General features: G+C 38.4%; 2 protein-coding genes across 2 annotated transcripts in view; both read left to right on the forward strand.

Moving 5' to 3' along the window:
* The window catches only part of LOC100929206 (cytochrome P450 4F22), a 52203-nt gene extending 47141 nt beyond the window's left edge, over positions 1–5062 (forward strand). The window contains exons 11-13 of the mRNA XM_031947939.1: positions 3280–3344; positions 3745–3827; positions 4333–5062. Of these exons, the coding sequence (XP_031803799.1) occupies positions 3280–3344; positions 3745–3827; positions 4333–4540 (356 nt within the window). The 3' untranslated portion in view covers positions 4541–5062. The remainder of the gene's footprint in view (positions 1–3279; positions 3345–3744; positions 3828–4332) is intronic.
* Positions 5063–5891: 829 nt separating this feature from the next.
* LOC100922197 (cytochrome P450 4F2-like) overlaps positions 5892–14577 on the forward strand; it is a 65080-nt gene continuing 56394 nt past the window's right edge. Inside the window, exon 1 of the mRNA XM_031947941.1 lies at positions 5892–6138. The gene's annotated coding sequence lies outside the window, so the exon portion shown is untranslated. The remainder of the gene's footprint in view (positions 6139–14577) is intronic.

Consider the following 14577-nt stretch of genomic DNA (forward strand, 5'->3'; position numbering starts at 1 on the left):
GATTATAATACAATCATTTCCAGGGCTTGAGAGGTTTCTCACAGCAAGCCCATGAATGCTGGACAATAGAGGTGTTCTTGAATCCTGTGGGAAAAGGTCTTAAACTGATTGTTTAAAGTCTTTGGGGGATAGTCCTGATTACTAACAGGGCACAGAATCAGAGTTCTGTGATGGGAACAGGTTGTACAGTCTTCAATTTGCTTCACTTAATGTTCACAGGCAAAGGAATGCAGTGATTTTGAGAGCATTGTCAAGAATTGATTGATTACTTTCGGTTGCTTTGACTCCCAAGCCAGAATCTGCTGGTGAAATGGGAGAGCTGAGAAATCTAAATTATTAGTATATTCCTTACATATACCATATCAATCAGTATGAAAATTATAAATCCTTTACTCTTCATGCCCAGTCTCCTAACCTTGGGAAGAAACTCAGGGTTCTCTCCTAGATCCTCTTCTCTTGCCTTTCGTTCCATATCATTTTCTCGTTAATCTTTTCACCTGTCATGGGTTCTCTCTTTGTGTGTAGATAGCTCCCACATAGCCTACTCTTCCTCCCTCGTCACCAACTGGTTGCTTGATTTAATTGTCAAATCTGATGGTCTTTCTTAGTCATCCCCTCTGCCACATGTAATACATCTGTTCACCCATGTCCTGGATACTGTGTCCTTTTTGTTTTTTGTGGCACTGCTCTCTCCTGGTTCTCCTCCTACCTGTTTAACTCCTTCTCAGTCTCCTTTTCATGGTTTATCTACCTATTGCACCCACTAATTGTGAGTACTGCCCATGGCTCTATCCTGGACCTTCTCCAGAGAGACCACTAAGCTGGGAATCAGGAAAATCTGAGTTCAAATCCCACCTTAAAGACATATTTGCTGTGTGACCCCAAATAAAACATATAAACTCTTAGGTGTTTCAGTTTCCTCACCTGTGAAATGGGTATAATAATAGCATCTATCTCCAAGGTTGCTATGAGGATTTAATGAGATAATTTGTAAAGTGATTAGAACAATGCCCAGTACATAGGCAGCACTTAATAAATTCTTGTTTCCTTCCTTCTTTTCTTTATACATTCTTACACTTGATGATCTCACCAACCTCCATCGGTTTGTTATCATTTCTGTGCAGATGATGGCTCTCTCCTCCAAGCTTTAGCTCTGTATTACTGACTGCCTATTGGGTATTTCAGACTGGATTCCCTGTAGATTGAGATATCTCAAATTCAGCACTTTCAAAATAAAACTCATGACCTTTCCTCCCCAACCTTCCTTTCCTCCCAACTTCCCTATTTCTGTCAAAGGTAGCATCATCTTTCAAGTCTACTAGGTTCATAACCTTAGTGTTAATCCTGGACTCCTCATCATGCCTCACTTCACATATCTATTTAGTTGTCAGATCTTGCCATTTCCACCTTTTTAACATTTCTCTTATCTGATCCTTTCTCTCTTCTCACACAGTTGTCATCTTAGTTCAGACTTTCATCACCTCTGGCCTAGTTCATTGCAATAGCCTCCCACTGACCTTTCTGTCTCATCTCTCCCCAGTCCAGTCCATCTTCCACCTTCCTGCCAAAGTGGTTTTCCTAAAGCACAGATCTGACCATGTTCCCATCTGCTTAATCAGATCCAGTGGCTCCCAATTGTCCACAGAATAAAATAACTCATATGAATAAAGAACTCACATAAATAATTTTATTTAGCTTTTTAATTTCTATACTTTCCAGTCTCTTTGTACATTACTCCCTTTTGTCCACTCTTCAGTCTAGCCATACCAGCCTTCTCACTGTTCCTTATTCACCACACTCCATCTCCCACCTCCTTGCCTTTGTAGCATCAGTCTACTAATCCTGGAATACATTTCCTAGTCATCTCTGACTTCTAAAATCCCTTTCTTTTACATGAAGAGTTTCTGAGCCGTCCAACTGCTAAATGCCTTCTCTTTCAAATTCCCTGTAATTTATTCCTATTTTTTCTATTTATATTTCAGTAGTTCCTTATTGCCTATAGAATAAAATATAAGCATTTCTGTTTGGCAATGAAGATCTCATGGAATGACTCGAGCTTGTTGTTTTAGACATTTCACATATATTTGGCATTCTAGACAAAATAACCAATGGATGTTCCCAGACTCAGCATTCCATCTCCCACATTTGTGCCCCTGTAGAGGCTGTCTCCTGAATCCAGAATGCACTCTCGCCTCAACTGGGCTTCTTAGAATTCCTTGCTTCTTTCAGTAGTTAGCTCATGTGCCAACATCCTACTTCCGAGAAAGTCTTATTGATCACCCTCAGTTGTTAGTACTTTTTCCTTCTTCAAATAATCTGCTACTTCTATTAACTTATTTGTATTCCCCTGGTCAAGGAAGGCATTATCTATTCTGTTTCTCCTTCATCTTTGTATTCCTAGCACAGGATAGATCTTTATACATAGTGGGTACATAACACTTGTTTAAAATGTTTATTTATGTGCTTTATTTCTGTATCACCTTCATGAATTTCAAATATCTTTTTCCCTTCTCCTCCCTCGATAGCCATCCTTATCCTTATGTAGAGAACCTCTCTACCTCTGACTTTTGTATAAATAATAATCATAATAAAAAAGTGATGGTGGTGAAAAGTAAGCCAGTAACCTCTGCAAAGATGGGAAGGAGGTGTGTTTCACATCTAGTATTTATAATTGAATAACGTTCAGTTTCTGGCTTATGTTGTTGTTGTTGCAGTTTTGTTGTTCTTTCCATATGTTGTAGTCATTGAGTCTTGTTTTTCTGACTTTGTGTCAGTTCATTGAAATCTTCCCAAGATTCTCTGAATTCTTTATATTTGTCATTGATTAAGGAATAATAGCATTTGTTATAGTAATGGAATAATATTCCATTACATTCATGTAATGGATTTTTAAAAATTTAGCCATTCCCCAAACAAAGAGTATCTCCCTAGTTTCCAGTTTTTGCTACCCCCAAAAGTGCTGTTATAAATTTTGAGCATATGTATACATAATATATATATATATATATATATATATATATATGTACCTGTATACATATCTAATATATCCATAGCTTTTCTATTACTGACCTCCCATTCATAAGTGTTTGTTAAAGTGAACCAAAATAGCTTCCTTGACTACCCTATCCAACACTTCCCACTTTTCCAGGTTGACTTCTTGGCTCTCCCCAGTGTGGGGAGCATCAGTTTGTGGGGCAGCCTCATTGCAACCAAGCTGGAAAGCTCTCTGTCCCTTTCTTCCCCAATCCCTCTGAATGACTCTGACCTTTCTCCATCTAGGGACAATTTGCCTGGTCAGCATCTATGGGACACACCACAATCCTTCTGTGTGGCCCGATTCCAAGGTAAAGAAACAATATGTTCTCTGTGCTTGGCTCCTTCCCTTTCCCATAAGAGCCAGATAATCCTGATGGCTGGATCTGCCCCGGGGAGCTGCCCTTTAACCCTGGAAGAGAAGACCAGGACATTTGTGGTTGGGCTTCTGGGCTGCAGCCCAGCTAGGTTAGAGCTGGCTCCCAGAGAGCCTGTAGATGCCTTCTGATCTACTTATTCTTCTGACCATATCACTTTCTCAGTTCCACCGAACAAGACTTCATTGGTGGCTGTAGATTAATCAGTAAAGTTCCCATGCCCTTTCTCTCAAAACTGTACTAGAACGTCCCCTGGCCAGGCCGCTCTGGGACATAGAGGAAGGACCCTGAGCTGGTGCCTCATTTAATCAGCATTGGCTATGTCTCCCTCCAGGTATTCAACCCCTACCGCTTTGACCCTGAGAATCCCCAGCAGAGATCCCCGCTGGCCTACATTCCCTTCTCAGCCGGACCCAGGTAACTTTCTTGCCTCTTGCCTCCTTGTCTCCAGTGTTAGTTTTTGTAGCTCCCCCTTTCTAAAAACTCCAGGATGTCCTAAGAGGTTCCCCCTCCTTCACCCCGTTGCCCCCAACCCCAGGGCTGGATCTGAGAGGAAAACAGCTCTGTTCTCGGGGGTAGGGGGACCTCTTCAACCAGTCCCAAGCATTAGTAGCTTGCACATGGAAAATTCATGGACGTCTCTTCAGAGCCTGAGGTCCCGGATGGACTGAGTGCATGCTTTCCCCTCCCCGTCCCCCTCCTTCCTCTCCACAGTGCCTATGGCTGGGTATGTCACTCTCCTCTCTCTCCTTCAGCATCTGGGGCCAAGTGAAAGTTAGCCACGTTCCTCCCCATTTCTTTGCTTCAGGGCCTAGAGCTGGAAGCCTCGTTCTGTTCTGCCGTTCCCTTCCCCTCCCCACATCCTCCAATGGAGCTCAGTGTGAGGGTCATGACCCATATCCTGTGTCCTTCCCTTGGGCAGGAATTGCATCGGTCAGAGCTTTGCCATGTCCGAGATGAAGGTGGTTGTGGCCCTGACTTTACTCCGGTTCCGGCTCACTGTGGACAGGACCAAGAAGGTGCGTCGGAAGCCCGAGCTGATCCTACGGACAGAGAGCGGGATTTGGCTAAACGTGGAGCCGTTGTCCTCCCAGACTGCAGCCACTCCTGCCACCCAGCCCCAGCAGTGAGCCCGGTTTGGGGACTGGAGGCTGTGGGAAACAAGAGTGGGGTAATGTCCAGAAGTCCCGAGGCCTGGAGCTGTGTGAACCTCTCTCTTTCCCTGACGTTTCTCTCCCCTGCGCTGGGTGTGGAGACCCGGTAATCTGCTGCTGGGACACCATCATCCTTGGACACCCGAAGTTACCTTCCTTTGCCTTTCCTTTTGCTCCTTGGACTTGATCTTGAAAGAACAATCTCAGGGCTTGTTAGAAGTGGGATGAGAGAGGGGACAGCAGCTTTCAACCAGTCTCTAGTGTTTGTGGGCGCTGTCCCACCCCCTCCTGGCTGTTGGGTTTGCTCTCTGGGAGCTGACTGGACTTCCTCAGTTATAAGATCATTTATTGTTTTCATTTATATTTTATTTTTTAAGATAAAAGAGGGGGGGAGAAAGAAAAAGAAAATCTTGCTCTCATGATGAATGCAGTTTTTAAGATCTGCCTGTACATTTCTGAAATTATGTGATTCTGTATAATAAAACCAGTAAGATGTCAGGATCTGTCTACTCTGGTTCTACTCCCTCTGACATCGGCAGTTGGGAAAACAAGGGAACCAGGCATATGTCTGGAATCTCTGATCATGGGAAGGTTGAGGCTGATGGAGGCTCAGGAGCCCTGAGTCAATCAGGCTCAGCTTGAATGGGCTAAGCCAAGCAGAAGTCAGAAGAAAGTTTGGCCTAGGTAGGGTTACCTCATCGGACCTCGAGATTGCCTAAATAGAGGCAAACAAACCCAAGTCTGAAAAGTCAAAATTTGTATGCAGATCAGAAAAGGAAAGGGCCCTTGGATAACACCTGTACTTCTAACCTGGGCAAGAGAGGGAGACCAAGCCTGAAAGAAAGAAAAGGAAAGAAGAAAGAAAAAAGAAAGAGAAAGAAGGGAGGAAAAGAAGAAGAAAAAAGAAAAAAGAAAAGTTGAAATTGAGTGAGGGGAAAGAAGAAACCTTTAAATCTAATTCAATAGATAAAGTATGGCATCCCAGATACATAGGGAATAAACCTATATACACACATACATGACTGAATAATTTCTCACTCTATAAGTAGGCAAATGATACGAACAAAGTTTTCAAAAGCAGAAATGTAAACTAACTACAACCATATGAAAGATTGCTTCAGATCTCTAATAAGAGAAATGCAAATCGCAATTAACTCTGAGGTTTTAGCTCACGCCCAGAAAATTGGGAAAGATGACAAAAGACAAAGGCTAAGTAATGCATTGTAGGTAGAGTCATGACTTTCCGCCCGTCCTTCTGTTCCTCTGGTTTCCCAAGGAGGATATTGGAGAGGCTGGTTGGGGGAGGGGATGCACAGAGGTATAAAAGCCCCAACACTGACCCAGTTCAATTGACAAAGCCTTCCTTTGTATGTGCTAAGGCGGTGTTCTGGGCCCTCAGAAAAAAAGTTCCCCATTGCCAAGCTTACATTCTAATGGAAAGATACAACATGTAGACAGATAAGTAAAGGCCAGATAATTTGAGGAGGAAGACAGAATTAGAAAAACTAGGGAGATTAGAAAACCCTTCATATAGGAGGTGGCCCCCGAGGCACGCTTTGAAAGTATTGGAGAAGGTAAGGAGGGAGGGCATCCCAGGCTTAGGGGATAGCTTTTGCAAAGGTTGGGAGATAAAAATTGGAATGCTGCATTGGGAAACAGTCATTTGTCTGGAATGTGAAGTATGTGAAGGGGAGTAATGTGAGCTATCTGGAAATACTGGCTGGAGATAGAGCTTATGGGACTTTAAATGACAAAATACAAGTTTCTATTTTATTCTAGAGGCCATCGGGAGACACTGAAAATTCTTAAGCAGGATCCTGATGTGGTCATACCTCTGCTTTTGGCTACAACAAAAAGTGTTGCTATTAATATTTTTTTTTAAACAAATATAGGTATTTTCCCTCCTTCCCTCTTTGAGCATAGGGCTGGAAGTGGCATCTCTGGGTCAAATGGTATACATTTTGATACTTTTGGGGTATAGTTCCAAATTATTTTCCAGAATGACTGGACAGAGAACTATGCTCAAATGGGTCTCACTCACTTATTAACTCTGTGATACTGGGCAAATCACTTCTGTGACCCAGTTTCCTCATTTGTAAAAAAAAAAGACAGAATATTGAACTCAGTGACTTCTAAAATTCCTTCTAGCTCTAAGGTTATAATCCTAGGAGCAATTCACAGGCTCATCAATAATGTGCTTCAATGTGGCCACCTCCCCACATTCCCTCCAACCATTGTAATTCATTTTTTTTTCATGCTTGCTGATATTATGGGTATGAGATAGAACCTCATGGTTATTTTAATGTGAATTCCTTGAATTATTAGTAATTTGGAGCATTTGTTTTTCTCACATTCTCTCTGTAGCTTGGATTTTATTCTTTGAGGAAGGGAGATTAGGGGGATACCATTTCATTGGTGTGATCAATCTCCAGGTTCCTTTGATAATGGAAGATAGGGTTAGTTTTTGTTTTTTTTTTTTTTCCAGTACCTATAAAGATCAAATGAGAAGCATGCCTGGTGTTTAATCTTCCTCTAAACATCCTTTTGCTGCGCCTTTGTTTCATCCCAAATGGATTGGAGATGGCACGATATGCAGTCAGGAGATCCCCTCCAGGGTGGACCCCAATATTGGGCCATCTGAGTGACTCTATCAGGGTTCCTGGAGGTGAGAAGCCTGGGGAGTCTGAAGGTTTAAAAGACTAATCTGTGGGGAGATGTCAAATACGAGCAGAATGTCTGGCACACAGAAGATCTTTTATAAATATTTATTGAGTTGAATTGAATGCAGGACAGCCAGAAGATCTGGGTGAAGGAGGCCTTTAAATACCAGACTGAGGAATCACTTAAACGTGTGATCACAGCAGCTTCTTTTCTATAGCACTTTAATGTTTACAAAGTGCTTTCCTCATAACCCCTTGAGGCAGGGTATAAGAATCATCATCTTCCTTCTTCCCCCTCCTTATAGATCTGACTTCCCCTGTAAAGTTAAGTGACTAATTTAAGGCTCACGGAATTCTAGCTCTGAGGGATGGATCTTCCATCTTTAGTAGCGTGCCTTGAGCCCATATAGAAGTGAAAATTTCTTGGCTATCTTCTCTATTCTCTTTGTCTTTCTTTGACCCTTTGAGCTCAGGACTAGACTAAGTGGGGAATGGATTATGTATCCTGGAGCTCCCTCTGCTGGGATGTTTTAGGACAACAGACCATAATCAAATTTAGCTTTGGAAGAGATCTTAAACTCATCTCTTCCAATTTCCTCATTTTATAGCTAAGGAAACAGAGCCCAAAGTAATAAAGGTGGGAAGCAGGAGATTCATGATTCACACTTTTTGATGACCTCTTTTCCATCTAATTTTCAATAGACTTCTATAAGGTAATCTTCTATGATTCTAATCATGGCTCCCCAGTATTTGATTTTTTTCTTTCTGGTTACTTACAGTATTTTTCCTTTGACCTAGGAGTTCTGAATCTTGGTTGAGATATTCTCAGGACTTGGTTTCTTTCAGGAGGTGATAAATAATTATATTTCTACTTTGCTTTCATATTCTAAGACATTCTAGGCTCTTTTCTATTGTGTTTTTTGGATAGACTAAAGATTCTTAAATCATTACTCCTCTGTTTTCCAGGTCAGTTTTTGTTATAAGATAGATACCTTACATTTTCTTCCAATTATTTTTCAATATTTCAACTTTATTTTAAAATGTGTTGTTGTCATTGATTTCTTTCTTGTTGCCTTCTAAACATGTTCCCCAGGTTTAGAAAATTTTCATTTGCCCATATAGTCACCTTAAGTCCATCCTGTATCTCTGCTTTTATTTACAGCCAGACTTTTAGGAAAACAAACAAACAAACAAACAACTTTCTTTGTTTGTTGCCGGCATGTTTTTACCTTTTTCTTGTTTCCCAATGGCTTTAATTTCTACCACCCTACTGAAATAGTTCTCTCAGACAATCATGGTCAGATCCAGTACTTTCTCTTCCCACTCTCTGTACCAGTCCTTTCTGAGCAGCATTATCACCACTGACCATCACTCCTTCCTGAAGGCTTTCCCTTAACTAAGCCTTTCTGATAGTATCCTATCCTGCTTCTCTTTCTGCATTTCTGATGGGTGGATTTTGGCAAAGCATTTGAGGAAATCTCTTATGCTAATTCTTGTAATCATAAGGCCCTAGATGATAGCACAGGTAAATCTGGGGGTGACTGAATTACCAGTGATTAATATATGCAGGAATCCCTAAACTCTAACCTCACTGATGAGTTCTACATCTGAATGATTAAATGCCTGTTAGACATCTCTACAAACTCAATGGGAAAATATGGAGCTTATCACTTTCCCTTCAAAACTTCTCTCCTCCTAATTTTAATGTTAATGGCTCTATCATCTTCCCTAGGATCCTAGCTGGAAATCTTGAAAGTGTTAAATTGAAATTTTTTAGTTACATTTTAAGTTCTGAACTCCTTTTTTCTTCACCCCACCCTAGAGAAGGTCACCATTTGACACAGATATCTATATATCCATATCTATATATGTAAGCCTGCTGGACCATTGCTAGCTGTTTTGACATGTCTTGCATCTTGACTCTGGTCTGCAGTAACTCTGGAAGAGAAAGTAAGACTGATGACTTTATATAGCTTTTTCTCACTTAAATCCAATTCATTTACAAGTAAAAACATTACCCTTCTGATATCATTGGTCCACTTTGAGAAGAAAGGTCAAACAACAATGTAAAATACACTATGTATGCTTCTATTTACCAGTTGTTTCTCTGAAGGTGGATAGCATCTTCTTTAGGGTCCTTTATAATTGATTTGAATATTTATAATACTCAGAATAACTTATTTATTTAGAGTTATTCTTTGATCAGTATTGCTGTTATTGTATACAACATTCTCTTGGTCATGCTCATTTCACTCTTAATTATTTTATGCAATTTTTCCCATGTATTTCGAAAATCAACCTGCTTATAATTTCTGACACCCGAGTAGTATTCCATCACAATCTTATACTACAACTTGTTTAGTTACTCCCCAATTGATGGGCATAGCCAATCTGATAGAAGATAACTCAAAGTTGTTTTAATTTGCATTTCTCTAATCAATAATGATTTAGAGCATTTTTTAATATGGCTATATATAATTTTGATATCTTTATCCAAAAACTATTTTTGGCTATTTATTAATTGGGGAATGACTCATTTGCCTATACCTTTGACAAAATTATCTGTGTATTTGAGATATGAGACCTTTATTTGATAAACTGTTTATAACCCTCCTCCAAATTTCTGTTTTCCTTCTAATCTTGACTACATTGGTTTTATTTGTACAGACTCTTTTTAATATAATATAATCAAAATTATCCATTTTACATTTTTAATGTTCTCTATCACTTGTTTATTCATAAATCTTTTCCTCTCCATAAATTTGGTAATATGTTCCACATTCTAATTTTCTTATGATATCTCCCTTTTAAGGTCTTTTGACCTTATTTTGGTAAACGGTGTCAGATATTGGTTTATAGCCAATTTCTGCCAGATTCCAGTTTCCCCAGCAATCTTTTAAATCAAATATTAATTCTTATTCCAAAAACTTAAATTTTTATAGTTGTCAAACACAAGGTTACTATAATCATTTGCTAAATTGTATTGCTTAGAAGCATGTTTGCTTCTTCAATTTTCCTCTCAATTCCCACAGAATCATAGAATTTCCTAGTTGGTAATCAATGTGGTGATTAGTGGATTGAAATCTCAATTGAAATGTGACAATACATGTTTTGTCCCTTTTTTAAAATATATATATATTTTAAAACTCTGTTCTACTTATCTCTCCTCTCCCCCACACTTACTTGGCTGAAAAGACATTTCATGCCTTTGTCAAATTTTTGGACAACTTGAATATGTGAAGGATAGTAAAAGTACTAAACTGAGATTTCCGCCTTCTCCACCCCATAGGATAGAGCAATAGGCCAAATTTAATGCAGTGAAATGTTTTAAGAATAAATGTCAAGTCCTTTACTTGAGTTAAAAAAGTCAACTGGATGAGCATAGAATGGGATAGACAAGGCCATAGGTCTCTGGGCTTTCATGGACTACTATTATGTTCAATATGAGTTGATAATATGTCATAGAAACTGATATGAACTTAAGGCAAAATAGGATATGTATAGTTTCCAGAACAAAGTAGCTAATAGCAGCATTGAAAGAATTAGAAGTATTCAACAAAAGAAGACTGAGAAAAGTACATAACAATTATTTTTAAGTAATTGAAATGCTCACAGATGATACAGGAATTAGGCTTGTTCTTTTTGTCCCCAGAGGTCAGGGCTCAGAGTAATGACTGTGAATTACAAGGAAGTTATTAGAGCTTAATGTAAATAAAAACATTTTTGACAATTAGAATTGTCCAAAAGTGAAATGAGCTCTCTAGGGAGGTAATGAGTTTATGCTCATTGAAGATCTTCCAGGGAAGGTAAGGATGATTGCTTAGAAGGGCTTTAGCAGAGATTTCCTTCTTTTCTTCCCTAATACATTTATTTTTTAATACACATTGCTTTATGAATCATGTTGAGAGAGAAAAATCAGAGCAAAAGGGAAAAACCATGGTAGAGATTTTAAAAAACAGGAAAAAGAAGTGAACATAACATTTGTTGATTTACATTCAGTCTCCTTAGCTCTCTTTTCTGGATGAAGATGCCATTTTCTGTCCAAAGTCTATTGGGATTGCTTTGGATCACTGAACCATTGAGAAGAATCAAGTCTTTTATAATTGATCATCACACATTCTTGCTGTTATTGTGTGCAATGTATTCCTGGTTCTGCTTGTTTTGCTCAGCATCAGTTCGTGTAACTCTTTCCAGGCCTTTCTAAAATCAGCTTGTTCATCATTTTTATAGAACAATAATATTCCATTATCTTCATATACCACAACTTATTCAGCCATTCCCAATTGATGAACAAGTACTCATTTTTCCAATTCGTTGTTACCACAAAAAGAACTGGTACAAACATTTTTGCACATGGGGGTCCTCTCCCCTCCTTTATGATTTCCTTGGGATATAAACCCAGTAAGGGCACTGGTTAGCAGAGATTTCCATTCTGGCAAAGTATAGATCATATGAGTTGAGGAGGTTGGTGAACTGAGAGGTCAGTGTGTTTGAGGGCCCATCAATATGATATTCAATTGCCTAATCAAGAAGGAGGGTTTGGGGTGAAAATGAAGACTATGAGAATTTCTACAGAAAGAAGAATAATTTGGGGGTTGTAGAGTGCTGTAATTAGGATCTAGAGAAGGCAACTTTCAAGAAGTACTTGCTTAGTAATGACAATAGCCTGAGGCTCTAGAAGAGATAATGAGGAGCAAGAAGCCCTCATGAGCAGTGGAGTCATGAAATAATGGAGAGGGTTAAGGGATGTAGTGTCTTTCAAAAGAGAGATAAGAGAAGTAGAGAGATAGAAGGATGTTTATAAGGATGGAATTTATTCTACTAAGCACAAAAATTTAAAAAACAATAATATAATAAAGTTAATGATAGCTATCATTTTATAACACTTGTTATATGTGCAGCACTGTCCTGAGTGTTTTATGATTTATAATCTCGTTTGAACCTTACATTAATCCTGGCGGGGTTAAGTGCTTTAGACTCTAGACCTGAGGAAACTGAGGTTAAGTGACTTTGCCAAAGAAGCAAAAGCAAATAAAGGTCCTATCTCTTTTTTGATCTTTCATTTTGCTCTAATACACTTTCTTTGAAACTTATAAAAAAAAAAATTTCCTCAGCTACTTTCATTCTTAGCTTTCACATTCCTGACATAATTTTCATCGAACTATTCCTAGTCTTGTTTCCATCTCCTGTACACTTCTTTTTTTTTTTTTTTTCAGTCTAAATTGATTGGTGCATTAAAAGAATATTTAAACCAATCTCTTCATAATAGTTTCCATTTGTTTCTTCACAATTTTATTCTCAAGAATATTCTAGCTTTTATGTGATAATTTCTCCTGAAACATTTTAGTCTGTGGGATATTATTTGTCTATCCTTTGAATCTTTTGAAATCTTCTTTTTAAAAATCTAGATCAGATAGCAAAATCTAGTCAGAGTATACCAAAATATCCTCTTTTAGCTTAAACTCTAGGACAGGGCTCCTCAAACTTTTAAAATAGGGGGCCAGTTCACTGTCCCTCAGACTGCTGGAGGGCCGGACTACAGTAAAAACAAAAACTTTGTTTTGTGGGCCTTTAAATAAAGAAACTTCATAGCCCTGGGTGAGGAGCATAAACGTCCTCAGCTGCTGCATCTGGCCCACAGGCCATAGTTTGAGGACCCCTGTATTTAGTCAGTACCATTTCAGTCATACAGTCAGTCAACAATCATCTGTTAAGCACTTACTATATGTTAGGCCCTGTGCTAAGTGCTAATGTTAAAAAGAAAGGCAAAAAAAGTCCCTGAACTCAAAAAGTTTATATCCAAATGGAGGAGACAATATATAAATAAATAAGGCAATATGTAAATGTAATAGTACATACAAAACACACACAGAATAGATGGAAGATAATCTGAGAAGGAAAGGTATTGGCAACTGTGGGAAATTAGGAAAGGCCTCTTGCATAAGGTGGGAAGGGTAAGCATTCCATCCAGTGAACATGCAAGGAGGTGAGAGTTGGAGTGTCAATTGTGAGGAACATCTAGTTTCGAAATAAAATAGAGTTAAATTAAAAAAAAAATGTTAGCACTAAAAAGAAACATTTTGAGGTTTGAGAAAAGAAAGGAAATTAACTATTTGATTTGACCAATAAAAGATCATTAAAAATTTTGGGAAAGAGAAGTTTCAGTTAAAGTGTGAAGTCCTAAGTACACAGATGACTTTGAAGACAGGTTAAATAAGAATTTTTAAGGATGGGGGAGATAGGAATATTTTTTGTTATAGGTTCTCCTTCTCCTTCCAATCCCCTCATCCCGCTGCTTTTCTTGGCCCCAACTGGTGCTCTCCAGGAGGAAACCACAGACCACACACAAAAGTCTAAGCAGAGGCTACATTATGCAGATGGAAAATTCAGTTAGAAGTTGTTGCAGTATTCCAGGAGAGAAGTGATATAAATCTGAACAAGGGTAAAAGTTAGGAAATCAAAATAATAGGATAAATGTAGAGGGGGAATCAACAGAATTTAGTAATTCTGGATATTGACAAAATGGTTAGTCTCTGCTCCCAGAAAGAGGCTACTTAATGCCAAAGGCAGTTGGATATGGATACCACTTTGGCTATTTCCCGGAGAACATTTTTCTATCTGAGGAAAATTGGAGAATAAGAAAGGGATAATAATAATAAAATGATAATAATTAACAGCACTAAATAGAGCTTTATAGTTTACACAGTTCTTTACAAATATTATCTGATTTTATCCTCACAATATCTTTGGGAAGTACGTAATACTATTATTATTCTTTATCTCACAAATGAGGAAAGTTAAATATACAGAGATTAAAAGGCTTGCTCAGAGTTAAATAGGTAGTAAGTATATAAATCTGGATTTGAACTCAGAGCTTTTAAAATTTATTTTATATTTTTAGCTTTTCCTTTCCTAGGGAGATTTCTTCCTCCTCTCCCCCACCTAATAGTATTTTATTTTTTCCAATTACATGTAAAGATAGTTTTCAATATTCACTTATGTAAGATTTTGAATTCTAATTTTTTTTCTCCCTCTCTTTCTTCCTTCCTTTCTCCTGAGAGAGCAAACAATCCCATATAGGTTTTATATATATATATATATATACATATATATATGTACAATCATTTTAAACATTTTCATATTAGTCATGTTGTGAAAGAAAAATCAAAACAGGGGCAGCTAGATGGTGCAGTGGATAGAACACCAGCTCTGAAGTCAGAAGGATCTGAGTTCAAATGTGATCTTAGACACTTAACACTTCCTGAATGTTGTGACCCCGGGCAAGTTACTTAACTCCAATTGCCTCAGGAAAAAAAAAGAAAAATCAAAACAAAAGGGGAAAACTACAAGAAA

This window comes from Sarcophilus harrisii, chromosome 1 (assembly GCF_902635505.1).
Source record: "Sarcophilus harrisii chromosome 1, mSarHar1.11, whole genome shotgun sequence".
Lineage (NCBI taxonomy): Eukaryota > Metazoa > Chordata > Mammalia > Dasyuromorphia > Dasyuridae > Sarcophilus > Sarcophilus harrisii.